This window comes from Cyprinus carpio, chromosome B25 (assembly GCF_018340385.1).
Source record: "Cyprinus carpio isolate SPL01 chromosome B25, ASM1834038v1, whole genome shotgun sequence".
NCBI classification, from domain to species: Eukaryota; Metazoa; Chordata; class Actinopteri; order Cypriniformes; family Cyprinidae; genus Cyprinus; species Cyprinus carpio.
The window spans coordinates 14,855,263-14,882,712 of NC_056621.1; the positions used below are offsets into that span (position 1 = coordinate 14,855,263).

General features: G+C 36.1%; 2 protein-coding genes across 15 annotated transcripts in view; one reads left to right on the forward strand and one right to left on the reverse strand.

Moving 5' to 3' along the window:
• Nucleotides 1-27,450, reverse strand: part of cadps2 (Ca++-dependent secretion activator 2) — a 132,956-nt gene that overhangs the window by 67,267 nt on the left and 38,239 nt on the right. For all 14 annotated transcript variants that reach the window (XM_042752855.1, XM_042752853.1, XM_042752851.1 and 11 more), the window contains exons 3-4: nucleotides 13,892-14,224; nucleotides 283-363 (exon numbers count right to left, since the gene is read on the reverse strand). In XM_042752855.1, coding sequence (XP_042608789.1) covers nucleotides 283-363; nucleotides 13,892-14,224 — 414 coding nt within the window. The remainder of the gene's footprint in view (nucleotides 1-282; nucleotides 364-13,891; nucleotides 14,225-27,450) is intronic.
• LOC122142395 lies at nucleotides 18,872-27,214 on the forward strand. The gene is made up of 8 exons (XM_042752867.1): nucleotides 18,872-19,124; nucleotides 19,274-19,323; nucleotides 19,688-19,749; nucleotides 22,591-23,872; nucleotides 24,343-24,510; nucleotides 24,984-25,079; nucleotides 26,158-26,573; nucleotides 26,685-27,214. Exons 4-7 carry the CDS (start codon nucleotides 22,901-22,903, stop codon nucleotides 26,470-26,472), a joined length of 1,551 nt encoding a protein of 516 aa, XP_042608801.1. The 5' UTR covers nucleotides 18,872-19,124; nucleotides 19,274-19,323; nucleotides 19,688-19,749; nucleotides 22,591-22,900; the 3' UTR covers nucleotides 26,473-26,573; nucleotides 26,685-27,214.

Below are 27,450 nucleotides of genomic sequence, written 5' to 3' on the forward strand. Positions count from 1 at the left end.
GTTATTTTATATTATTTACACCGTAATGGATCCGAGTCTAATTCAAAACTGTAAGCTCAACAGCGAGTTTGAGACTTTTGCAAATCAAAAAGTACTGATTCGTAAGAGTCATTTGTCTGCAACTTGTATGTGAAGAAAACACTGATATGCACTCATTTGGTAACACACTTAGTCCACCTTTAAATCTGTAAGAAAAACAAACTTGTCTTATTTGATTCTATTTTTATCAGCAATTTGTAGGTGTTTTTACCATAAAGAGAGAAACAGCTGAAGTTTTCTTACTCTGGCTATTTTCTCGGCCAGCTGCAGTCTCCCATCCAGCTCTCTGCGGATCTGCGCCGCCTGCTCGTCCACATTGTCCAGCTGCACGGAGAACAGAAGACAAAGCTTATCGATTTGACATGACTTACTAAACCCATTACCCACAGGTAGATCTAGATACATCAAAGCTGACCGCGGTGAAAAGATGGGCAAGATAGGCTTAATAACCACCATGATTAGTCATGTAATCTCTTTTGAGCCTCGTGAAGCAGCGATGGTACTTGGCCGGGCCATACCGAGGAGATATGAGATTATAAAAACGTTTAATGTCTTTATCTGTTCACGGAGCGCCTTTGGCATGCCCTCAAATGAAACGTTTTTGGATTGTGTAACACACACACACACACACACACACACACACACACAGAAGTGACACAAAAACACACCCACACAGCACTGCTGGCATGTTGTCAACACAGGGTTTCCTCTCCATGAGTGGGAAATCTCTCTGTATCTCACACACACACATACACACACATACACACACACACCACCCCCACCGGAGCACTGTTTCCACTTGATAAGCTCTTCTCCCTTCGGCAGCAGTAGGATGGTCTCCGCTCCCATTTCACACTGCACTATTGCTGCACCATACTAGCTCACTCAAAGTTTCTTTTTCTTTCTTTTTTTTATAAATTAAGTGGTACTCATAATTTGTGATTTGAACAAACCCTGACCCTCAAAATTATGTAACTAGCCCCACATCTTTTGTGCAACGGATACAAGTATGAATTGTTCCTTCATAATGTGGCTTGTTATTAACTCTTTCCCTGGCGTTGTCAATTTTCCAGCTTTCAGTGTTTTCACTGGTGTGTGCTAGGGGGCGCTATTATGCATCGTCTAAAAAAAAAATATTGAAAGTCTGGATCAAACAGGACAAAAAGCATCAAAAACAAGCAATTGTGTATGTAAGCAGATGCATATGTAAAATAATCAATCATCAAGCATTAAACAGTATATAAATCAAAACTGCCTAACATTACTAAATGAAGTGAGAGTGGTTTAGGACCATGCGAGCTTTGGATGTGTTGATAAACGATAGATTCCATTTTTCTTTTGATCATTGTTCTGGATCTTTTTTTTTTTTTACAAAAATGCGATTTTGTCAGCTTTTTGTTAAAAACTTTGCTTTTTTTCATAAAACTATGAAAGTGCTGATAAAAACATTGCATGAACAACAACAGCTTGTGGAATGTGCCACTCTTTGATGTAATAGTGTGGCTAAACACCACCATCAACACCTGCTTCGACATCACTGTCTGTTTAGCCCCGCCCACCGATTCGCACATGTAGTGTTTACGAGAGAGCCGAACGCACAGGTCTACACATAAACTAAATGATAAAGATGCTCTGAATGTAACAAGACACTGTGCAGTACCAAGTTGTAGAAAAAAACAGTCCCTGCATTGTCTTCCTTCTGATCCCAGTGTTAGGAAAGAGTGAATGGACTTCTTTTTTAATGAGGTTCCAGACCATGTCAGTAAGAACTCGGTTCTTTGTTCACTTCATTTTACCGTAGAAATTGTTTGCACATGATTAAAATCACTTGTTTTTAAACTGCAATGCTTAATGTCCTTGGAGTGTGAAACAAGTGCTAGGAAAATAAAAGTACTGGACCGGGACTCGGTCTCGACAGATACTCAATATTCAACAACTCGAATGGGACTAAAATAAAATTTCCCTAAAATAAAACATATCATCTAAAAACATAAATATAAAAACATTCTATTTGAACCGTTCTGATGCTCTAAACAGCAGAAGAACATGTGAAGACTGAGTGCTGGTGTCCGTAATGAGGCCGGCTAATGTCTGCCATGCTCTACTGAGCAGATCTGCTGCTCCCATCACATCAACCTTCATTATCGACTCATTCTATTAACATATGCAAATCCACAAACGCCTCAAAATCTCACAGAAGGAGCGTGTGGGAGAAAGCAGAGCAGATGAAGGCCTCTTGTCAGCCCGGCGCTGGTCTGGTCATATGTGGGAGGCCTTAATGATGCAGTTAGCCACGTCTAGGCAGATGGAAAGAGGCCAATCGGTGTGTTAGTAGTGAAGTAATGAGAGCATCACAGGGATGAAAACCGCTGGTAAACTCCACTAATAATAGACCTAATGACCCCAGCAACAACAGCAGGTCAAGGTCAGAGTGGGATGTGATCAAAATGATCATGCTTGCGGTTTTCTTCTAAGCTGGAAATTGTGAAGAACATCTCTACTTCACAGCATTGGTCTTCAAAACTGTTCGGTTTGAAGAATATTTTTCATTTCATTAGCAATATATGCATAAACGGAAAATTAAAAGAACAATGGGAAACGAATGAAACACGCATTACGATACCGGCCACTAATTAAGAATTAACGGTGCCATCTATTTCAGTTTCTGACAGGTAATTAAGGCTTGTGCATAAGCAGATAATCAACAAAATTCATAGCTTATTTATAACTAATTAGCATCTAATAACTCTTGTGTTTGCTGTCAGAGTGCTATTTAGACTGTGAGCTATACATCTGAATGCATGCCGCAAGAACTGTGACATTTAATTAAGATAAGGTTGGACCTGTAGTCAGGATCAGGGCCAATCAGATTGTGCTTCAGCTTCACTTGTTGCACCTGTGAATTATAAAAAGTTCTGCTGAAATGACCCATCTGTTATTCTCAGAGAACACCACAAGATACATTTAATATCCTAATCATTTGCAAGGTGTGCTAATGTAATTAATTTTCTTAATGATTTGCTCTCAATGGATGTGCAGGAATATTCATTTGAGCTACTATAAACCTTACAACCTGTGGGGTTCAAAGACTTTTTTTTTTTTTTTTTTTGATATTTAAAAAAATATTTTTGTAAAAATAGCTAAATTAAAATTCAAAAATTGTTGTGTGCATTTACATTCAAAATGTATGATATTAAATATAAAAAAATATATAGTGTAATTAAAATAATTATGATTATATTTATTTACAACAACAACACAAATAATAATAATAATAATAATAATAATTTTGGATTGGATAAACAATTTTAATTAATTTATATAATGTAGTAATGATTATGACTGTTTATAATAACATTATAACAACATCAACATTATTATTATTATTATTATTAAACATTTGTGAACATTGTGAAATGCTACATTTAAAATATATGACATTAATAATGCAAAATTACAATGTAATTAATTTATTAATTATGATAATAATAATGATAATAATAATTTTGGATTAGATAATCTAATAATAAAAAAATATATATTAATAGACGATTTTTGTAATTTTATCATTTTTAATTTAAATATTTGAAAAAAATAAAATAAAAAACATACCAAAATATAATAATAAAAAAAAAAATAAAAAAAAAAAAAAAAAAAAAAATAACATAATATAATATAATAAATATAATATAATATAATATAATATATAATAATATAATATAATATAATATAATATAATATAATATAATATGTTTTATTGTAACTTATTCAGCCTTATAAGCCCTTGTAAGTGCTGACAAATGTAAGTTTTTCTTGTTTTTATACAGCAAGCTTTGGAAATGTATAATGATTGGCAGTTGGAAAGTTTGAGATGTCATGAGTTGCTGGTTTTGACAGTCAGAATGACCACGTCAGCCATTTCCCAGCACAATGATGCAAACAGTGGCTGAATAAAGAATAATAAAACTGCCAAAACAAAGACAGCGGCATGGACATCCCACTGAAATATGCCAGTGCTACAGCGCAGTGGGTTTGTGCTCATAATCCATTAAGATGGCTTGATTGTGGCTTTCTTTGAGGAGAACATGGTCAAACACCTCCCCAGAGCCGCACACATATGCACACCAGATTCTTTTCTGTTGCCGTGTTACCAAATTGTTCGCTTTTCTTTAGCTGCTCTATTTTGGTTAGTTTGGCAACAATTTCTATGACAACAAGCCTTAGGAGCGCCCTAATGAGAGACGTCACCAGCCTGGAGAAAAGCACGCCACTGTCACGCTCTAATATTCCCTCAGCTTTCTTCACCCCCCTCATCTAAATTTGCAAACCAATTAAAAAGGCAGCCACCTCCAGTCACCAGTCTTATTCTTGCACAGAACTAAAAAAAAAAAAAAAAAAAGTATGGTTGTCTTTCTATACTAAGCTCTGGTGCTTTAGTGAATATTCACAGTAAATGAATGGTGCTTTAGCTGGCCATTCAAGATCAAAGAACATTGGAATGATTTTAATTAGCTTTTTATTTGGTCTTTAATACTTGTTTCATAACAGCATCTCTCATTTAAGCTTTAACAGCAATTGAACAATCCACAAAAGCCAAGTTCTGTAAATCAGTTTATTTCAATGAACCAACATACTGATAAAAAAAAATGTGTAGTCTGAATGCACTGTAAGTTGCTTCGGATAAAAGCGTCTGCTACTGTAAATGCATAAAGGTAAATGTAACTCAAACAGACTCTGACTTCACATTAAACTGTTATTGAAGATAACCATAATGAGAAAATGCAATACTGATATCATGTTAATACTACACATGTGATAATGAATAACCAAACTAGTTCTACAGATGATATTATGGTTATCATGAATTCTTTTGGCTACGATAATTGCCTAGTAAAAATCTGATATCATGGCAGCCCTACTTTGATTCAATGATTCATCTGAATCATCAGTCAGTCATATTGAGACATAAGAATGATAATAATTGGATAAAAAGTTTGAAAATACATTTTTAATTTAATAAAATATATATATTTAAAACTTATGCCAAGTCACCATGTGTCATTTTCATTCATTTCTGTGAACTGTACGTGAATCAGTTTAATCTGTAATGATTCGTTTCAAAACACTGATAAAGATTCATTTGTCATTATTTAAAATTGAGATAAAGGAGTCTCTTTTTACCTATTAAAATGTTTCAGTAAAAAAATTCTGAAAAAATCTTTACATATAATGCATTATTAATGTATTAATAATTTATATTGTAATGCTTTATATGTTTTCATAAATAACAGTAACCAAATTTAAAATGCATTATATTTGTAGATGTTTAATTGGTAGTTTGTCATGTGTTTTAATGCATATTTTGTGTAACAATTAATACAGTAGTTAACTATTATTAATTAATTTACTATTATTAATGAATATTAGAATGAATGAACTGAGGTTGCAATTATTGTGATCTTACAATCATTATAAGGTGTATTACAAAGCATAATTAATACATTAAAATACTTCATATATGAAACATTCAAGTGTTACCAGATCTTTAATACTTTGTATTTACTATTATATATATATATATATATATATATATAAAAACTATATATATATATATATATATAAAAACCCTATGTAACTCAATATTTTTTAGCGGTAAGCCAGTAAGTGTCACTGGGATGCGCCGCCTCTGTTTTAGATGGTCCGCCCTGACCCTGTCAGACAGATATGAGTATCGTTGCGCCATCAGAGGTGGTAATTCATTACTGCTTCACAGTGGCTCACCTGCGCAGCGCGTCCTCTGGCCCCGGCGCGGCGCGCTAACGAGAGATGACAGGGTGGCGAGAGTGCGAGGCGAGCCTGAATGTGTTCATTAGGAAGAGGATGACAGGTGCTGAGAGGAGAACAGCGACTGGCCTCTCTGATCAGAAGGGCACAGCTGGATTTCTCAGGGTGTCCACCTGAGACGCGACCCGCCTGCCTGTCCGCCCAACCAGATGTTCCACACCTCACAGGCGCTTGATTTATTATTCAACTGGGGTCATCTCATCTATGGTTGACCATGAGATGATATGATTTAAAAGAAGAGTTTCTCATGAATTTCTGTAACCTGGAACATTGTTTTAATGGTTAATTAATACATTAAAAAACACATTCTATAAACTACTATTGTGTGTCTTTCCCTCTCATTCCCTGCAGTTTGTCTCTGTTTGTATCTACAGTCAATCTCATTTTATCCGGTTCTTTTCTTTGTGTTATTATTCTCTGTTGTTTCTTGGATCTCGTCTGTCTTCATCCTCCTTTACTCAAACGCTTCAGTCTTTCCCTCTCAGTCTGTCACTTCTCTGCACTCGTCTGTCGCTGCCTCCTAGCCCTGTTATAGATCTTCCTCTTCCTCTGTGTGACACCCTCCACTTACTGACATTTCAATTGTCATGCTTACCGTCTCTTTCTGTTTCCCTCATTCTCTTCCCTCAGCATTCACTCCGTAATGGAATATGACACCGGGTGGAGCAGCTATCAGAGAAAAATACTTCTTGTTTAAAGCAAGACGGATCTAGCCAGGAAAAGCAAAATGAACAATGAACTCTGTATTAAATAAGTATTTGGCAGGAAAAATAACGTGTGATTTCTCCAGGGAAAGTAGCTTTAAGTACAGGTATGTCAAAATAAAATGCTTATATACGAGTAGTTATGTACAGTTACAAAGAATTGTTTATTACACAGAATCTGTACCAATATCATGGACCGTAACTGTCAGCATCTGTAGTTTGGGCTCCTCCTCGATGCATCCTATAAATGTTGTTATATGTCTTTCACACATCCAGTCTCTTTTTCTTTATTAGTAACATGCAATTTTATAGGAGGTGTTGAATTTTACAGTATCTTTAGCTCCTTGCATTGTTTCTTGACAACAGGTTAAGTAAAGATTTATGGTCACAAACGTGACTGTTTTAGTCACAGTCTGGACCCCTGCGTCATGCTGCGTGATACCTGTATGCTATACTTTATATAAAACTATTTTAAACAGAATTTTGCTGTTTATATATATATATATATAAAACAGCAAAAGGTATAGGCTATAATGCTTGATATATATTTGTAAATATTTGTAATATATTTGTAAAAAGAAAATATTATTAATAAATTACAAAATCATGACCATTTTAACTGGGAGTCTACATGGAATATTTATAAATTTTCACAACACACAGGACCATTTAAAATGATCTGATTAAGAATGTTGCATTTGATTACAAAATGCCAATTACAAGAAATAAATTATGAAAATATTTTTATATGAAAAATTTCCCCTAATATTTATACTTTTTGACATATTTAGGATTAAAATGTCACACCTATTAAAATTTAACTAGTAAAGAAAAAATTCTAAAAATAAAACAAAAAAGTATACAATTTCCCTTAATAAATAAATAATAATAAAAAAAGTTATCCTTCAATTACATTTAGCCTTATAAATGTTAAAACGTTGTCCCTTTTTTACAAAATCCCACACGACGTGCACAGAAATATACTTATGACCACAATTTATACCCTAGATTTAATTGTTAATTAAATTGTTCCCTTATTTAAGTTACATTGTGGCAATGATTTACAATCCATTCCTCATTTTAGTTAAATTATGGCCACAGTTTAGAATTTGTTCCCACAACTTAAAGGGTTAGTCGAAAATACATTTTGATCCAAAAATAACGACTTTGTTCAGCATTGTCTTCTCTTCCGGGTTTGTTGTGAGCGCGTTCATTACGCTGTTGACGTATGATGCTGCTGACGTGTTATCTGGTGCGATAATAGATAATAGATAATAGACAATGCTGAATAAATTCGTCATTTTTGTTATTTTTGGATCAAAATGTATTTTCGATGCTTCAACAAATTCTAACGGACCCTCTGATGTCACATGGACTACTTTGATGATGTTTTTATTACCTTTCTGGACGTGGACAGTATACCGTACATACATTTTCAATGGAGGGTCAGAAAGCTCTCGGACTAAATCTAAAATATCTTAAACTGTGTTCCGAAGATGAACGTAGGTCTTACGGGTTTGGAACGACATGAGGGTGAGTCATTAATGACATAATTTTCATGTTTCGGTGAACTATCCCTTTAATCAGTTTTCTCGTTTTAGAAAATCATGTCCATGATGTACTAATTGATTTAATCAAAACAAGCCAAGGATTTACTAAAACTAGGGAATGAATTGAGTCACAGGAACGAATTCTTAATTTTGTGGCCACAATTTTTATAATTTTTTCCCCCGCATATCATGTGCAGGGCTCCATGCTCTCTAAATGGACATACAGTGACATACACTCACACACACAAGTAAGTCTGAAGGTGGAAAATGAACAGCAAGCTGGTGAGTCAGTGTGCAGAAGTGGAAGATAATAATCAATGAAGGAAATGACCGAGAATGGAAAAATCCAAGAATAGCTTTCTGACTCCCTCCCCCTTTTTTCCCATATCCTCTCATTTCTCCTTTTTATATTTAACAGTCATCTGCATCCCTTCCTCCGTGTCATCACATTTCTTGACAGCTCAAGTGTAAAAATCAGAATGGGTCAGGATGGGCGACAAGTCGATTAGTGAGATTGACTTTGGAGTTCATCTAGATTTTTTTTATTTTGTATGCAGCAGTGCATAAAAAACAATAGTTACAAAATCCAAAAATAAATTTCAAGACACTTTTTTTTCTAACATTTTGCAATAAATATTTTAGCATTTCTTGCGCTACTTAAATCTGAAAATACATGTACACCTCTAGTTTGGTCCCTGTCATTAACTCCCAGTCTGTTTGCTTTGCTGTACAGCATTCCTTGTATTTTTTACAACACCACTCATAAATTCACACTTCTTTGCCCTTTAAACACACACGCATGAGTGATTTATCGAATGCTGATCCACCAGCTAACGCTGAATCTAACATGCAAAGCAAACAAATTTTTAAATGTCAGCTGACACAGATCCATAAAATGCACACAGGTGCGTAAATTCTTAATAAGCGCCGAGAGAGATTAGCACCAGTAGTTCAAGCCTGATTTGACTGAAACCATGGTGCAACTTCACCTCATTAGTCGACAACAACGTACAACTACAAAAGGAAACGAACATGAGATCTGTGTTCAAACCGTAATACAAAAGATTCAAGTCTTCAGAAAACAACATGCTGCCTTCTGCGTCGTAGATGTGCAGTTAAAAAGCAACGCTGTGCTTAATGGCAACAGATCTGATACTGTATATGCAGATGAAATGAAGCCTGAACAAAAACAAATGAACTCTGCATTAAACCGAAAGAAAGAAATCTCACTTTTCTTTATTTTAAGAAACGTTACCGTTGCTGCTGTAAAAAATTACTACAGAAAATAAGTTAAATTCATCCCTTAGTTTGTAAAACAGTTTACAATAACGCACTTTCATAAAAAGTAAATAAATATATAAAATACAATTTTTTTAAATGTATTTAAACTTTACAAGGACATGAGGATAAACTGAAGACAACATCTTAAGCATAATATTCAGTTCCCTGGTTTTACTCCACCATAAGATCTCAGTTAGATGCCAAATGTGCCAATTAATGTTGGGCTCAAGCCGCCTAATTGCACTAATCTGCTAACGGCAATAACGATGAAAAGGGCCATCCGTGAAGACCACCCACCACATCTCTTTCACTCCTCCTGTCCCCTGGGGAAAGCCTAGTGACAGATAACACGAGGGCAAGCCAGTTGGCCAATTTCCCATCAACCCCTGACCTTTCTGCAATGTCTTCAAAGCGTCTGATGATGGGCTGAAGCCACCTGTGCTCAGGTGATTACGGTAAAGGGCAAAGGATTAAAGGCACTAAACTGCTTACCGCGATTAGGAGAAACAGTCAACACAACGTGTATTTGTAAAAATCTCATTAAATTCCAAAAGAAAAGCCCTGGGTTGTTTGTCATTTGGAAGCCATTAAGTGGAGAAATATCATAAGTGACTTATGGCATACAAAATGCTGAGGCAATTAGTATGTAGTTTGGAGCACATTCTGACAAATTTATACAAAGTACCATATTTTCTTGAACATAAGTCACTTTTTATCATCTGAAATGTGTTGCGATTTATATACCCAAGTGGCATTTAGATTTATGCTGAATGGGAGAAGTACATGAGCCCAAGTTTATTTGTATAGCGAATGTTCCAAATGGTGATACCACTTTACATAAATGTAAGGCTTGGTGGTAATAATAAATGTTGTGTTTAATGAATGCCACTATATTTATGTTTGTTTTCTGCTCCTATTTTTTACTGATTGCCATTATATGTAAAGGATTTGTTGTGGAGTGACGGGAATTAACATACATGGTTATAATACCTGTAAACGTTCGGTTTCATTTACTGGTATTTTGCATTATTTCTGAATTTAATAATAAAATTTGCCTTTTTTTTCTGTCAATGCAATTTTGACACTCTGCGACTTATAGTCTGATGCAGCTTATTTTTGGAGGGAATTAAGGTACTGTAGTTCTGCAGAATTGTACAGATTTTCCTCAAAAATTTACATATGATGTGCTTGCAACAGATAATTCAATTAATAATAGAAAAATTGCAACTCAACTCAATACACTGAGAAATGTTTCTCTTAGATGCTAATATGTGCAAATTAAAATAAATGCAGTTAAACACAGAAACGTTTAGGACATTTTTTTAAATGCCAGACTGAAGAAGGTCTGCTGGGACTGAAATGTTTTGGGACCGAGAGCGTTCATCCAAATCATCTGCTAAAGGAATCTGGGACCCAGCAATTCATTTTTGTTTGTATATGTACCTCTGAGGACATTCAGGGATTTTGGGCAATTGTTCTGAGACCACGCATGTCTAAATGTCAGAGAACACTGAAAAAGCTATTTGTTTCTTATGAAAGAAAATCATACGCGGCTTTAAAAACTTTCCTGAGACATTAAAGATAGTGGAAATCAAACACAACTGAATAGAATAATATTAATCAAAAGTGTCATGAATTGTGTTAACAGCCATTGTTAAAGCTGTCATGGCCAAACCCCTATACATTTGGTATCTCTGAAAACCAGAGATAAAACTCTGGCATATATGGTCTCAGTGTAATTCACAAAAAAACAAACATCCTCTAGAAAATAAATATAGAGGTGGTCCCTTTATATAAAAAAAATAAAATAAATCGAAATGCAATATTTCTTTAAAAATACAAAAAAAAAAATAAAAAAAAAACATCAAATCAAACACATGAGCAAAGAAAATTTAATACACAAAATAAAATAAAAAAAAAAAACAAAACAAAACAAAAAAAAAACATTATTTTCCACATGCTGTACATTAATGTTTCTCCTCTATGCCCTGCCTTCTGAAACGTGTCGATTTTCACAAGGCTCATCTCTCTGAAAAGCGAGGTGTGCTGTGATTGGCCAGCTATCCAGCACATTGTGTTTTGCCGAATGCCTCAAATGTGAGACGGAAATGTTATGCCTCTTAACATATTGTGCAGCCTTGTCCGGCCGGAGCGACGAGACAAAAACATAAAACCCATTATAAACATGATATAAACATGATTTCTAGTTGTGGTTTTTTTGGAAGGCAAAAACAGTAGCATTCTCAACGAAACAACGTCACACTACGCGGCCTTGAATAAGCGGAGGCCGGAGGCCTAGAGTGAACCGTGGCCAGCTTGAGTGAGCAGAGGCGGGCGGCTTGAGAACGTGCGGCAGACGGATTCTACGAAGGAGCGTACCTTGGTATTGCAGCAACCACACCTGGCGACCCCGGGTTGGACTCCACTTCGTCCACGGTGAAAGCCGATTCAAGTCAAGTCAAGTCAAATCTGCTTTATTGTCAATTCTTCCACATGTACATACATACAGAGAATTGAAATTGCGGTACTCTCAGACCCATGGTGCATACAGATAACACTAGAGCCTAAAAATCCAGATAGATACAGATAAAATATAAAATATAAAATACAGCTGTGCAAATAAGGGCATGTAAAAAATAATAAAAATAAAAATAAAAATAAAGTTAAATGAAGCAGCGCAAGGCCCCATGGCAGATAGAGTGCAGATCACCAGTGAAGTGAACAAACAGTGCAGATAAAAAGATTGTAGTGCAAAAAAGCTTATTCAGTCTGATTAAAGTGACAAAGGGCTCAGAGAGCAGTTCTTTTATTTGAACTGACTGAAGAGGTGGTAGAATGACGTCAGTTCTATGCTGAATGAGGTAGTGAGCAGACCAATGCTGCACAAGTGACTGGTGCATGTCATCGTATGTTAGTCAGAGGGGGGGAGTGGAAGGGCCTAGGGATGTGTGGATTCGGCGATTCACAGTGCAAAATTGATGTATTTCCTCAGCGACCAGCACGGATCAGCTCCAGGCATGACAAAGCGGATTTTGTCCTCTTTTGGAAGGCCAAACAAACTAGTTTCGCTTTTACAGTGAAACACACAGTGTCTATACGACATGGTGTTAGCAGCAACAACAGTAATACAATGAGAATAAAAGGTACGCCTTCTTTCTTTGTGTTAACATCTGGGCGGCGTTATGCAAATCTTCCCACATACTGACGTAGAAATATGGGGGCGTGTTAGAACGAGCCGTTTCAGGTGGGTCTCAACTTTTATAAAGAATATCTCTTTGGATTTGAGACTTTAGTCTTTGCAAACTTCACAGATCTTCTTTATTCACCAAGAGCTTGTAACACTCCAAAGAGAAATGAAAATTTGAAATCGCATCATATGACCCCTTTAAATAAATAAATAAATATTTATTATTATTATTATTATTATTATTATTATTATTATTATTATTATTATTTAAATACACATAATAAAATATTTTTATATAATAAATAGCATACAATAAATACTATTATAAAATTATGATTATATTTATATAATAATAATGTATATTATTATTAAATAAATAAGTAAATACAGATAAGAAAAGGTATTATTGAAATTTCACTGTTAAAATATCTAAAAAATGAAAGGAAAAAAAGAATAATAATATTTCACATTGCAACTGTAACATTACAATACTTATATTTATGGCTTTCTTTATTTCTTCATTTTTAAATGTCATGCTTTTTTCTTGTGTAAAATCATAAGGAAACCCTAAAACTCTTTTGTTAATAAGCGCTTCTCGTTACAGGTATGGGAAAACCTTTGGTGAATTTTGCATTCCAAAATGCACATTAAAGCGACTCAAACAGACAACAAAGATACAGAGACGGAGTTTGTAGAGTAGCATTTGTTGTAAACCAAGCTGCTCCGAGATTATGAAAATCGGTGGATAATGAGCTGCTCACATGTAAAAACACAGCACCACGCAACACTCTGAAACACGCAGTACATACCTTTAGTGCTTAATTCTTTAACGGAGGAAAATCCACACTGTGCCATATTGTGACTTTGGCTGCGTCCAAAATCTCATACTCTGTTGGGTAGGTATTTTTTTGAATAAGTAATTACTTTGCAACCACAAAGAGTATGTTCTATATTGTATGAATGTGTGTCGACATGTGAATGGCATCGCGTCACTGACATGTATAAATCCTCTCCAGTGGCCTTATGGGATAGTAAAGTGTTCATCGTATGCACAGAATCTTGCCGGAAGTAGTAAGTCATCCAGATACTTTTGCCTACTTATTTAAGAGTACTATGAATTCGGACATACTTCTCTTGTCACATACTGTTTTTCACCTATTATAGAGTAGGTACAGTGTAAGAATACGATTTTGGACGCAGCCCTTCGGTTTTTTAATTTTGATTACTCATGCAGCCCTATATTATAGCATCAGTTATTTTGAAAATAAACCTTAGCTAGCACTCACCTGCAGGGCATTGTAAAGCAGCTGATGTTCAAACTTCTTGATTCCCAGGATCTGCTGGAACATCTCGTACAGCTGTTCTTTGCTGAGGATGAGTTCGGATACAGCGCTGAAGGGCATGCGTCCCTGCGGCCGCCGCTGGTCCTCTTCTCCTTTGTAGATGGCGTCGTATTTAGTGATCCAGGAGCTGAGGACAGTCTCTTTGCTCAGGCCGTCGATCTCGGGCAGGCTGCGCACACGACGCTCGATGTTCTTCTTGAAGACCTCGCGGAAGTCACTGGCAGAACAGCCTCCGCTCTGTACCATGCGCGCCACTCGCTCGCTCTTCAAGAAGCCCTGATGGGAGAAACAGTGACAGGGCAATCCATCGGTACACTCATGAACACAAGAAAGTTTGATTTTTGACACGTAGGTTTTGTAAAGTCGGGTCATGTCCAAGTTTGGTGAAGGTTCCTGGACGGCTAACATAATTTACAGCACCTTTAATACAGCTTGTATTATACAGTACTTGTTTTGCACAAATATGGAGTCTTTTAAGGACATAATTACTTCATAAATGGGGTCTTTCACTCAACAACTGCTTCCATCAATTAATCATAACAAACCAAAGATACACAAGGAACGAATTGACGTAACAAGCCAATTTTCAATTCAATCCTCAAAGCGGCAAAGCAGCACAGTTTTAGAAAACACAATGATTCATAAGAGAGAGGAAATGCCCCACTGAGAGAGCGGCAAATCTGCACAGAAGACCATGAAAACACTTCACCACTTTTCAGTAATTTAATTTTTTTATATCCGGTGACCGTGTCTGGGGGAAACTGAAGCTGGTGAGGTGCAACGTAAGCGGCAGATGGAGATGAATCGCCGGCTCCTAACCGCGAGTAATGGAGCAGAACAAAGACACTTCAGCTGCCTCGTCTCAAGGAGGCGGGGGAATATATCTGTGTCGAAACCGCCGTGATCGGATAAGACGACAGAGATCGGAGCGCTACAGGAGGCAGTTCTCATAGATGGAAACTCCATTCAAACTGCTTTTACTTGGACACCTGTAGAGACTACAAAGATCTTATTTTTCTTTCAGATTTGAGGAATATGCTCATTTTAAAACACGATTTTAAACATAAAGACTCCATTCGGCATAAGTGAAACAGAAATACAAACGGGATACATGCAATACGAAGATATACAACTCAGCTTGGTAAATACAATACAGAGAAAAGCCTTGAAATTCCTTTTTGGAAATTCAAAACGCACCTACTTGTTTGTCCATGAACAGTTCATTGGTTCCATTAAAAGCCCATTCAAACGGTGGCATAAACAATGATATTGGGTATCTTGCAGTGCTTCTTAGTATTTGAATGAGTCAGTGAATAAGTGGCTTACTTTCCTGTAGAGAAAATTAATAGTTTCTCCTGCCTCAAAAAGGACATGCAGGTGAAGTGACAGACAGGCGGTCATGCTGAGAGGACACGGGCCTGCTCGTTTTCTCTGAAGCAGTCAAAAACTGAATTCAGGAAAATTATTCTTATACAGCTATTAATCTCTGCTATAAAGCCATCGTCATGAGATGCCAGTTATAGTATGTGTTGTATGTACTCTACTAGTTTTCTACATATTATGGGCACTACGTATTATTTTAGATATGTTTCGGTGTTGATTCTCTAGAAATGCGGATAGTTCTGGTTCTGGCTTATGATCGGTCAATACAGAGTTCCAGTTGTGATAAAATGCACAATATCTTAAGTTATGATGTCAGTCAAACGTTAAAAAATTATTCTAATATTCTGAGATTGAAGTCGTAATGTTTTGAGAAAAACATAAAAATTATGAGAAAAAAGTCATAGCAATACGAGAATAAAGTAAAAATATTATGAGGATAAAGTAAAAATAACGAGAATACAGTCTAAATATTTTGAGAATAAAGTTGAAATTACGAGAATAAAGTAGAAATGTTTTGAGAATAAAATCAAAATATTTGGAGAATAAAGTCGAAATTAAGAATATTTTCTAAATTTTTCAGTAATAAAATCGACATTACGAGAAAATGTTTTGAGAATAAAGTCAAAATATTTTGCCTTCATTCTTAAAATATTTTAATATTTTGAATTTATTTTCGTAATCTTAGATTTTTTTTTCATGTGGCACTAAAACACCACCATAACTAAATGTAGTAAATATTAAAATAAATAAACTATTTAATTCATGTTTGAAATGTAGTTAAAGGTAAAAAAGAGAATACACACCATACTGCAACTTTTACATTTATAAAATAAAAATAAAATAAAATATTAAAATATTAATATTAATTTAAAAACATAAAAAATCATAAAATAAATATGTCAAATTCTATTCTATTTGGCAAATGCTCGTAATTATCCATTTACTAATCAGTTTGATGAGTGATTTACTATTTATTGTTACTTTAATAACAGTTCAAAAGGTGAAATAAATAAACTATTTTATATTTGGTTATGTATTTGCCTATTTCAAAAGTGATTCATTTTTATTATGAATCCTTTATGGGCATGAAAAAAAGACAATACTTATTTTTTTTTTAATCAGTTTTACTATTTATTATTTTTGATATTTTATTTGAATATTTAACAAATAATTATGTTTATACAGTAGTATTAAAACATGTAACCATTTTATTAAAACAATCAAGTCCCCTAGCTTCAGTATAAGCTACACTGATACCAAATAAATTCCCTATTCACTGTTTTGCAGAGAAAATAAATGCTAAATTCATGTTGACTGACAGGCGAAACCTAAAAATGACCGAGTGCAACTTTAAATGCATTAAATCCAGACAGCAAACTCAGTGTTTCAGACAAGTTTTATTTCCTTAACCCCCCTCACACGCAGCTGTCCCACCTGTACCACCTGTATTATTTGTACAGTAGACTGCGAGCGCTTATATAATATACGCCTCTACAGACAGTTGCAACTATATGATGTCCAATGCCTCCATTTGGTGGTGGTGAAAATGTCAAACATTATTACTAATGAATCGGCCACCAAGGGATTTCCTCTTTCCCTGCTGCTTGACTTAATTGGTGGTTTAAAATCTCATTCAATTATTTATAACCAACAGTGTAGAGAGCTGTGCTCCGTCTGCAGTGAAGAGATTAATAAGATACAGAGCCATTTGTATATGAATAACAGAAGTGTTTCATTTTGGTGCTTAATCCTCCACTTAAAACGATTCACTACCTTTCAATGTCACAGTCATCATAATGGCATTCACATAAATTTTTTTATTCATAAAGGTGTGGGCATATTTACAGTGTTCAAATCTAGTCATTTCAACAGGAATCCACATGATCAGGAATTTCGCAAAAAGTGAACGATTTTGCTGTACAGATCCAAAAAAGGGTTTCAAGCAGCTTTGTTTGAAAGTAATAATGTGCAGGTTGTGTTTCATACAGGGTTAAATTAAACTGTGTTCTTTCTTATACTTACATGTGTTCTCAATCACTATTTTCTCTTGAAGTCCCATGATGTTAACGGGATAGTTCACCCAAAAATTAAAATTCTGTCATTAATTACTCACCCTTGTGTCGTTTCAAACCCGTAAGAGCTTAGTTCATCTGTGGAACACAAATTAAGATATGTGAACCCTGGACCACAAAACCAGTCTTAAATAGCAGGGTATATTTGTAGCAATAGCCAAAAATACATTGTATGGGTCAAAATGATTGATTTTTCTTTTATGATAAAAATCATTAGGATATTAAGTAAAGATCATGTTCCGTGAAGATATTTTGTAAATTTTCTACCTGAAATGTATCAAAACTTAATTTTTGATTAGTAATATGCATTGCTAAAAACTTCATTTGGACAACTTAACATTTTCTCAGTATTATTTTTTTTTTTTGCACTCAAATAGTTGTATCTCAGCCAAATATTGTCCTATCCTAAAATTGCCCCTTATGATTGGTTCTGTGGTCCAGAGTCACATATTTGTGATGAAATCCAAGAGCTTTCTGACCCTGCATAGACAGAAATGCAACTGACATGTTCAAGGTCCAGAAAGTTAGTAAGGACATCATTAAAATAGTCCATGTGACATCAGTGGTTCAAACGTAATGTTATGAAGCTACAATAATACTTTTTTACGCAAAGAAAACAAAAATAATGACTTTATTTAACAATGTCATTTTCTGTGCTTTTAACGTGTCAGTTGCACTGCTGTGTATGCAGGGTCAAAAAGCACTCGGATTTCATAAAAAATATCTTAATTTGTGTTCTGAGAATGAACGAAGGTCTTACGGGTTTGGACCGACACGAGGGTGAGTAATTAATGACAGAATTTTCATTTTTGTCCGAACCATCCCTTTAAATTCTCAAAACGTACATTATTATTAATAGTTTATGCACTATTTTACACTTTATCAATAATAAGGTTCAACACAAAAAGTTGTACTAGCTCATAACTAATAAGGTCAACTGTAATCCCAAACAGTTGTACTAGCTCATAACTAATAAGGTCATAACAGTCAAATGTCGTTATGCAGTTGACCAAACTATAAAGTTTTGAGCTCTGTTGAGATTTGTGTCACTTTAATTGAACAGGGCTCAGTATTTTAGAGTTAATTTGTGTGGAACGCTCAAAAAGTTTAGGAACCATGTAGTAGCGGCATGACGTTATCGACGTCATGACGTATTGGTGGGTGGGTCTTATCGCTCCCTCAGGAAAGCTGAGTCAGCCATCTTGAATTTGCCTTGATGCGGGAGAAGTTTTGGCAAGCCCATGTGGATGTGGAACACAGTTTAATTTGTTTTTAATTGTTTATATCTGTTTGGAATGCGTACTTTTATACCCCCGCTTCAAACCACCACCACCTCAGTTATTTTCATTAGTCTTATTGCTCTCATTTTCTTAAGCGCTGTCTTATCATTAGCCCTGATTTGATAAGTAACTCTTTACATTTTTTTATATATTATATAAAATATTTACAAATCCAAGTAATTGTAATTTTAGAAGTTGTTGAATGTGACAAATGCGTTAACGTTAAGTTACCTTACTTAGTTCATCTTACAGCAGTGTAACGTTATCAGCGGGTTTCCTGGATGAACTACATTACCCATAATGCATGTTTGCCCGGGACATTGACGGTTGAGGAAGGTCCATGAGTTTTGAATTCTCTGGCGGAGTCCGAAAGCATAACGTTATCCCTGATTCCCGCCGTTTTCTTTCGCTCGTTGTTTTCGCTGTTCGTCGTTAATGCATGTGCGTACTCTGAGTATACATATTTAAATAAATGTCTGCGTTACGCAGTAAATATTTTACGTTGGGTTAGGTCGAGCTGTGTGTGACTAAACAACATAATGTGAGTGTGTTATCATGATGCTAACCAGCCCTGTGTTTGTATTTCGTAGGCTCAAGTGTGTGGTTGTGAGATCTTCTCGAAATAATTTTGACAGTTCAGGTAGGATGCATTATGAAAGAGTGTTATTAACAATTGGTTTATTTTGTGTTTCCACAGTTATTATTTTGCTATTTATTTCAATCTTTTTATTTCACTTGAACCCTTTATCAATACTTTGTTAAAAACAACAACATAAATAGCAGATCTATAAGCACACAACTTTATTTTTTTGTTAATAACTAACTTGCTCATCTTTTAACATTTTCATTTTTACTATAATTAGTGTACAATGAATGTATTTGATAGATTTGGAGACTTTTTTATCTGTATATTCACTTTTTAAAATTTCATTTATCATTATGTATTATTTAAAAAAATGTTTTTGAACATTAACAAATCATCTTTGTGCGCATGTTGTGTACAGATATCGGACTACAAAGAGTGCTACAGAGAGTCAGTGTTTCACTATCAGACAGGTGCCAAAAGGTGAGTTTTGTAAATTGTGTACTAATTTGAATTTTAAATTATTCGCAAGGTTTAGATTTTTTTGCAGCAGAACAGAATTTAATTACTGATGTGTTGTCGGCTGGTTGGCATAATCATTTCCCCCCTTGTTCACAATTTTACACACATTTTAACTTAAAAAAAAATGGAATAGCCAAAAGTGCAAACCAGGGCTGAAATGGTTTAGACTTTAATTGAAAATATTGAAATTGCACGCTGAAGTTGGCCCAATGGAGTGGAAGTGCAAGTTGTGTTCTGCAACTGCAAATACTCGGGGACAATTATTTTGGCACTATACTGTACTGCATAGCCAATATTCAAGAGTGTCCCCCCTGCCATGTCTCTATGACAGTTGCATTTGTACTTTTCCATCATTTGAAGCGATGAAAGCTCATCTGTCAAGATCTCATAATGATTCATGTAGAGTAGATGCAACTGAAGGAGTGTGTGGTTTTTTTACGTGTCCTTTGTGTAACTTCAAGCAGCCCTTTATTGAGGAAATTCTATTTGGTCATTTGAGAAGTCATTTACGAAGTCATGAGATGGTAGCATGCCCATTCAAGAACTGTAATTACAGAACAAATAGCTACTCAGCGTTTAATGCACACAAGAGTAGAAAACATGGTGGTGATTCAGACTTTGGTGAATGTGTTGTTGTATTGGCAGACAGTGCTAGTGCCCTAGTTGTAGTTGCAGCAGAAAGTCTTGGGGAACCTGCTGAAAGATCACAGTGCAGGGTCTGCGGACCCACATTTGATCTCGATGAGGTAAACAGTCAGTGTGACACAGACACTTTAAGAGCTCAGTTGAACCATAATTTGGCATCATTATTCTTGAAGATGCAATCTATTCTTCATGTATCTGACATGGCATCTCAGGAAATAGTGGAACAATTGACTCAAATATTTTCCTTGTCCCAACCGATACTCAAACATGACATTAGAGAGAGTTTACAGAATCATGACATCACTGTCAGTGAAACACTTCTAAATGAGGTTGTCAGTACTGTTATGGACAGTAATGTTATTGTCAGTGCCACAGCTAAGGGGAAGCAGTTATCCTCAACTAAGAGAAGGAAAACCTTCATCGAAAATAATTACCCTGTGGTAAAGCCTGTACAGTATCTGCTACAGCCAGGACACACCGCAGTGTATGTTCCCATTCTTGAGATGATAGAAAAAATCTTCAATCATACAGATATTCTGGACAAAATTAAAGAAACAAAAGTGGCACTAAACAGTCATTATGAAAGCCACCAAGATGGTTTGTACTTCAAAGAGAACACATTCTTGTCTTCAGATGAGTTAAAGATAACACTCATTTTGTACATTGATGATTTGGAAATAGCCAATCCACTTGGAACATCACGCAAAATACACAAAATCTGTTCAGTATACTGGACGCTTGCTGATCTTCCCATAAAATACCGATCAGCCATGCATGTAATACAGCTTGCAGCTTTATGTAAAGTGGATGACATAAAGAAATTTGGCTATGAAAAAGCACATGGTCCTTTGTTGAGAGACCTCCGTACCCTTGAACAAGATGGGGTATTCATTGAGTCTATTGGTAAGGTACTTCAAGGAACAGTCATGTGTGTGGTGTCTGACAATCTTGCAGCCCATGATTTGGCAGGCTTTTCAAAGTCTTTTAGAGCAGAATATTTTTGCAGATTCTGCACAGCAACACATGCTAAACTTCAGACTCATGAAGTTGCAAGTGGCGAGTTCAGTCTTAGGACAAAAGACAGTCATAATAGTGATGTGCATGCTGTAATGCATGGGGATAGTCAGAGTCAGAATGGTGTTCAGGCAGATTGTGTCCTGAGCCAGTATCTAGAGCATTTTCATACTGTCACTGGCTTTCCACCTGATGTCCTCCACGATCTTTTTGAGGGCATTGTGCCCGTAGAGCTCGCTCTGTGTATCGGTGAGATGATCCGTCGTAAATACTTTACCCTTGAATATTTGAACGAGAGAATTCTATCGTTTCCATACCAGCACACAGACAAGCTTGACAAACCTCATAAAATACCACAGAACTTCTCTGTAAAGAAAAGCATAGGTGGTAATGGCCATGAAAATGCCACATTGCTTAGACTGCTCCCTTTGATTATTGGGAATGCAGTTCCTGAAGAGGATGGAGCATGGACTGTGCTAATGGACTTAAAAGAGGTAGTAGAGTTATTGCTGTGCTCAGAATTCACAGAGGAGTCCATCCAGTATTTACAGTCCAAGATACAGGATCATAGAGAGATGCTGAAAGAAGCCTTTCCTGATTTCAAACTCCGTCCTAAGCATCACTACATTGAACACTATCCTGACCTTATACGCCATTTTGGGCCCCTTGTAAACTTGTGGACAATGAGGTTTGAGGGTAAACACCGTTTTTTCAAGAGAGTTGTACACGATACACAAAACTTTAAAAATGTGTTGAAAACACTTGCAGACAGGCATCAATACATGGTTGCATACCATCTGAGTGCCTCAGGATTCTTCAAACCTCACCAGCAGACATCAAATGTCTCTTCTGTACTGGTATCAATGCTTCCAAATTTTGCCAAGACATACATTGAACAAATAACAGCAAGCAATGTTATTTACAGCACATCAAAGGTCTGCATTGATGGAACTGATTATGGTGTAGGAATGTTTTTGTCTGTGGGACAAGAGGGAGGACTGCCTAATTACTGTAGAATTTAATAGGTTCTCCTTTTTAATAGTAGTGTTGTCTTTCTTTGCCAAGAGCACACATCACACTACATTGAACACCTGAGATCTTACGAACTTTTCCCAAACAATATGGCTGTTCACTCCCCATCAGAGCTAAATGACAAAACACCTCTCTGCGCTTACAACATTGATGGACGATTGCTCCTGACACCCAGACGTTTCATATTATTGAACTGAAGATTGGTTGAAGCAGGTAAACAGATGACTGCAACATTCTCTTGGAGCTGTGCGGACCAGTGGCTCCATGTATAAACTGCCCCACTACAGCAGCTGGGCTTCCATACATCCCTTCGTTCAAGTGGTGTCCCAGTATTTGTGTTGACCAGGTGAGTATGTGGACATGTGTATGTCACCTTCACTCTCCATGAAAATTTCCGTGTTTTTGTCTTAGGAACCAAAAGATGGCTGCTGCCCAGAAGCATGTGCTCCGTGTAGTGTATGTTGCACGAGACACCGCCCTGAAGCTTACTCTACTCGAGCGACCAAAGTCAGTGGAGGAGCTGAAAGAAATAATGCAAGAGAGGTTCAAGCCGAGACTGGATGGGGACTTTAGCCTGCACTATGAGGATCCGGACTTTGATGGTGATCTTTGTCTTCTTGTGGACATCCAGGAGTTACCAGAGAAGGGCACATTGAGAGTCATCAGGCCTGAAGGTGACACCTCATCTACTGCATCTTCTGACACAGACTTACTCCCATGTGTATCTGCGTTACAGCGCCAAAAGAGTTGGCCTGATCACTTTGTTGTTCCTGGTTTTGATTATGAAATGGAGCATATACTAGAAGAAGGAAATCGTGTTTATGAAGAATCAGGAAAATTGCTGAAGTTAAAGAGGTCACAGAAGAGTGAAATCCTTAAAAAAATGGCAGAAATGATCTACAGTTTTAAACCATACCCACATGAAAAGGAATTGGCAATTGCTGCTAAAGCTTTGATTACAGCTCATCCATGTCTCAGAATGACGGCTGGTGAAGACGCAGAGTTGGGATGGAAACGTCACATAGGGTACAAGGTTGCGTCTTACCGTAACAATCTGGCCAAAGTTGGGGTTGCAGAAGTAGCCATCAACACAGGGAGGCGGAGCCGAAACAACCCCAACAATGATCACCCCCATCAAAATATAAAGAAAGCTCGAAAAGCTGAGGTCAACTACATCATCAACCTACCAAAGGATCAAACCCCAGCCACTCTGGAAACAATGAGAGTAGAAATCATACATGAAGTTGAAAAGACTGAGAGAAACCAATTAGTCATAGGCAAGCTCATGAACACAACCTATGCCCTTCGTCGCCAAGAAATCGTTGGAGCTCTTGTAGCTCCACGGGTGAGAGACATCGTGGATAGATGGCCAGCCCTACTTATGGAGTCACAGGTAAAGATTCTTTCAAAAAAAAAAAAAAATTCTTTCTACATCATTTTACAGTTCTCCCTGTTGAGAGCAATTAATCAACATGACTCTTTAGCATGTCCACTTTGAACATGATTGATTTTTCCAATATTTAAATGACTGTTTTTAAAAATCTAAATTTTCAATAAATTCCCCAAAAAGCAAATGGCAGATGTAAAAGTTGACAACACATCACGATGTGACATATTTTTTGCCATTCACAGTAAACAAAGTATACAGAGGTTTATTAGATTAATTTCCTTTAGGTAACATTGTACAGCCTGTTTTAAATGAATGACAATTAACTCTCTATTTTGACCTTGGTTCTGACTCATCTCTAATAGAATTGCCCTTGGTTTTGCTACCTGTCAACAGAAAACTTCTTTAAAAATACATTCACAATTCTGTTCCTAATTCATCTTTGTGCATTTCTGTGTAATTCTGTCCATGTACAGGTGTTTGCAGAGTTCCACCGAATCAACAATGTTAACCTGCGCAATCAATTCTACAAGGAGCTGGACAGACACATGCCTAAACTCATTACCTTGTTCAGAGACAAGGCCACCAAGACTGGCAAGATAGCGGAGGAGCTAGCCAAGCTCATGATGATTTATGACCTTCAGGTGAATTTTTAACTTTGCATGATTCAGAAACAGATTATTAACAGATTGTTTGCAGACAACTGTAAGAAGCCATCGTGTTAATTGCCCCGACTCGAATTGTGAGGTTAAGTGATTATGCCATGAACACAACATTGTCATCTCATAGGAGATAGACGTCTTGACAAGATGTATTCTATCAGAAAGAGGAACCTTAAAAAGATACTTTTTCAGCTTCAATTTGAAGAAGTCCAAATAACTACTGTTTATGTGAAATTTGATTTACAATTTTAAGTTTTTTCCTTTGAGTTAAAGTATTTACAATAGAAAGTTTTAATTTTAAAAATGTTTTACTGAAGAAATGATGACTCAAATACTCAATCTACCATCTATAGCAATGACCACCACCAGAATATGGAGCTATTTAACACTTTGATAAAGTGTTTGCTCTGCATTTGTGTAATTACTATTGTAATGGATATTTTTTGTACATCTAGGAACAACGTAATGTAAATATAAGACGGGCACTCGTCCTTCGTGCTCTTCCTGTGTACCTGCGTGAAGATGCCTTCAAGTTCTTTAGGACCTGTAATGTAAGTGTACTGGCCTAACTATCAATCCCTTTGCTTAGCTATTCAATCAGCTTGAACTGAAGCACTAAACATATATACATATTGAAGCTTAAACACATGACATCACTCAAAGAACTCTAGGAGAACCAGGGGGGTATTCCAGAAAGCAAGTGAAAAACTCAGAGTGAACTCTGAGATGAGGGAAACAGAGTTATCCATTCCAGAGAGAAACCCTAACCCAGGACCAGCTGCTCTGCCTCTGTTGCATGTGGTGGAGGTGAGCACCACTTCATGTTCATCTACTCAGGAGGATGTTTGGACACAGATGTGTTAAACAGCATCTGTTGGTGGTAAAAGCTACAAGTTAAATTATCCACTAAATAAACTTTTACTTTAATATGTGAAATAAAAACAAAGTGAGGAGCCATTGTGAGACTGTTTTTATATTTCATTTTCAGCTGATTTGAATTAAATAAAATAGCCTTAAATAAAACATTGAACAACATTCAACCACTTCCTCAAAGGCTAATATAAAATAAAGTGATGTTAAATTCAAAATATAAAGACGAGCGCATCTAAAACTCTGTCAGTGATTTTTATTATGGCCGCAGTCAGAAAATGTCACCATACGGGAGCTCCATTGATGATGAGTTTTTACTAGTCGTCAGGCACGAGCTCAACTCTGAGTTAACATACTCCGAATCGACTTACCTAACTCAGATCAGCTGTTCTGGAACTGAAAACTCAGTTTCACTTCACAGGGTAAGTTAACTCAAGAGTTCAGGGTTAGGCTCAGTTTGTTGAACGTCCTTTCTGGAATATCCCCCAGGACCTGTTTTACTTGAGTTGTTATTCTGCAAACTGACGTGTAGAAATTACATAAATGAAAAGGTAAGTGTAAATCATTCCACTAAACAAAAAGTATGCTAACAGATAGGTGTGAAACTAACATAAGATATAAGCCTATGTAAAGAAAATAGTTTAAACATGTAGCTTAGTTGCAGTCTAAGTGCAAAGTGACAGTAATGTCTAGACATCATTACCATGATTTGTATCCTTGAGGAGCTGAACTCATTCATGTATTATTTGTGTTTTATAGTCAGCAGATTGTCCAGACCTCACTGACACTCCGGTGGCTCTCCTGACAGTCGTCACGGATGACACTATTGATGCGGCCCTCTTCAGCCCTGAGAGCATCTGTATCGTCGTGGAGGATGAAATACTTGTGAGTGGTCCCACGACTCTGGCTGACTCATTTCTCCTGCTCTTTGGGTATGTCTATGCACTAGACCTACAGTACCCAAAGAATCTTGAACTTACATTCACATTTATCCAAAAAGTTGTGATGTGTCTTGAGGACAACAAACCACTGAAAGGGCGTCTTCTGACGCTGAAGAATGATTTGTTTAAATGAGTGAATCACTCAGGATGGATTATTTGAGTTGAGTTGAGTACTGAGAAAGTCCCTCCCTTTTTACAAATGTAATAATTTGCCTGTTCTACCTCAGATTTAAGGTCTGACACTGTTTGCCTGTTGTAACTCAGATTTAAGGTCTGACACTGTTTGCCTCTTCTACCTCAGATTTAAGGTCTGACACTGTTTGCCTGTTGTAATTCAGATTTAAGATCTGACACTGTTTGCCTCTTCTACCTCAGATTTAAGGTCTGACACTGTTTGCCTCTTCTACCTCAGATTTAAGGTCTGACACTGTTTGCCTGTTCTAACTCAGATTTAAGATCTGACACTGTTTGCCTCTTCTACCTCAGATTTAATACATTGATTGCCTATACCTTGATGCACTAACTTGATGTTGCCAGTTGAAGTACAACCAGTACTTTATTTGAATGTTTTATTATTGACACATATTGTACTTTAAAAAACATTTTGTTTTTATGGGGTCATTTTCTTTTTGTTTTAATTTCACAAGCACTTTTTGACTCCTGCTCCTTTGATTCATGCCTTTTAAAAAGCGCATTGTATTAAATAAAAAAAGTTGTTAAATTGCCACTGTGGTGTCACTTTCATGGTTTCTAACATTATTAGCTGATTGTGTAGTGGGCCGACATCAGTATTTCAGTTTAGAATTAATTTTGAGTGCATCACCCACATTAAGAGTTAAAATTTATTGAAAATTTTGAATGTATTTCCCAAATTATATGAGTTGGAAAATATTGAAAATTGAGTGTGTTTCCCACATTATATGAGTTGAAAAAATAGTGAAAAATTTGAGTGTATTTCCCACATTATATGAGTTGAAAAATAGTGAAAAATTTTGAGTGTATTTCCCACATTATATGAGTTGAAAAATAGTGAAAAATTTGAGTGTATTTCCCACATTATATGAGTTGAAAAAGAGTGAAATTTTTTAGTGAATTACTCCCTAATTATAAG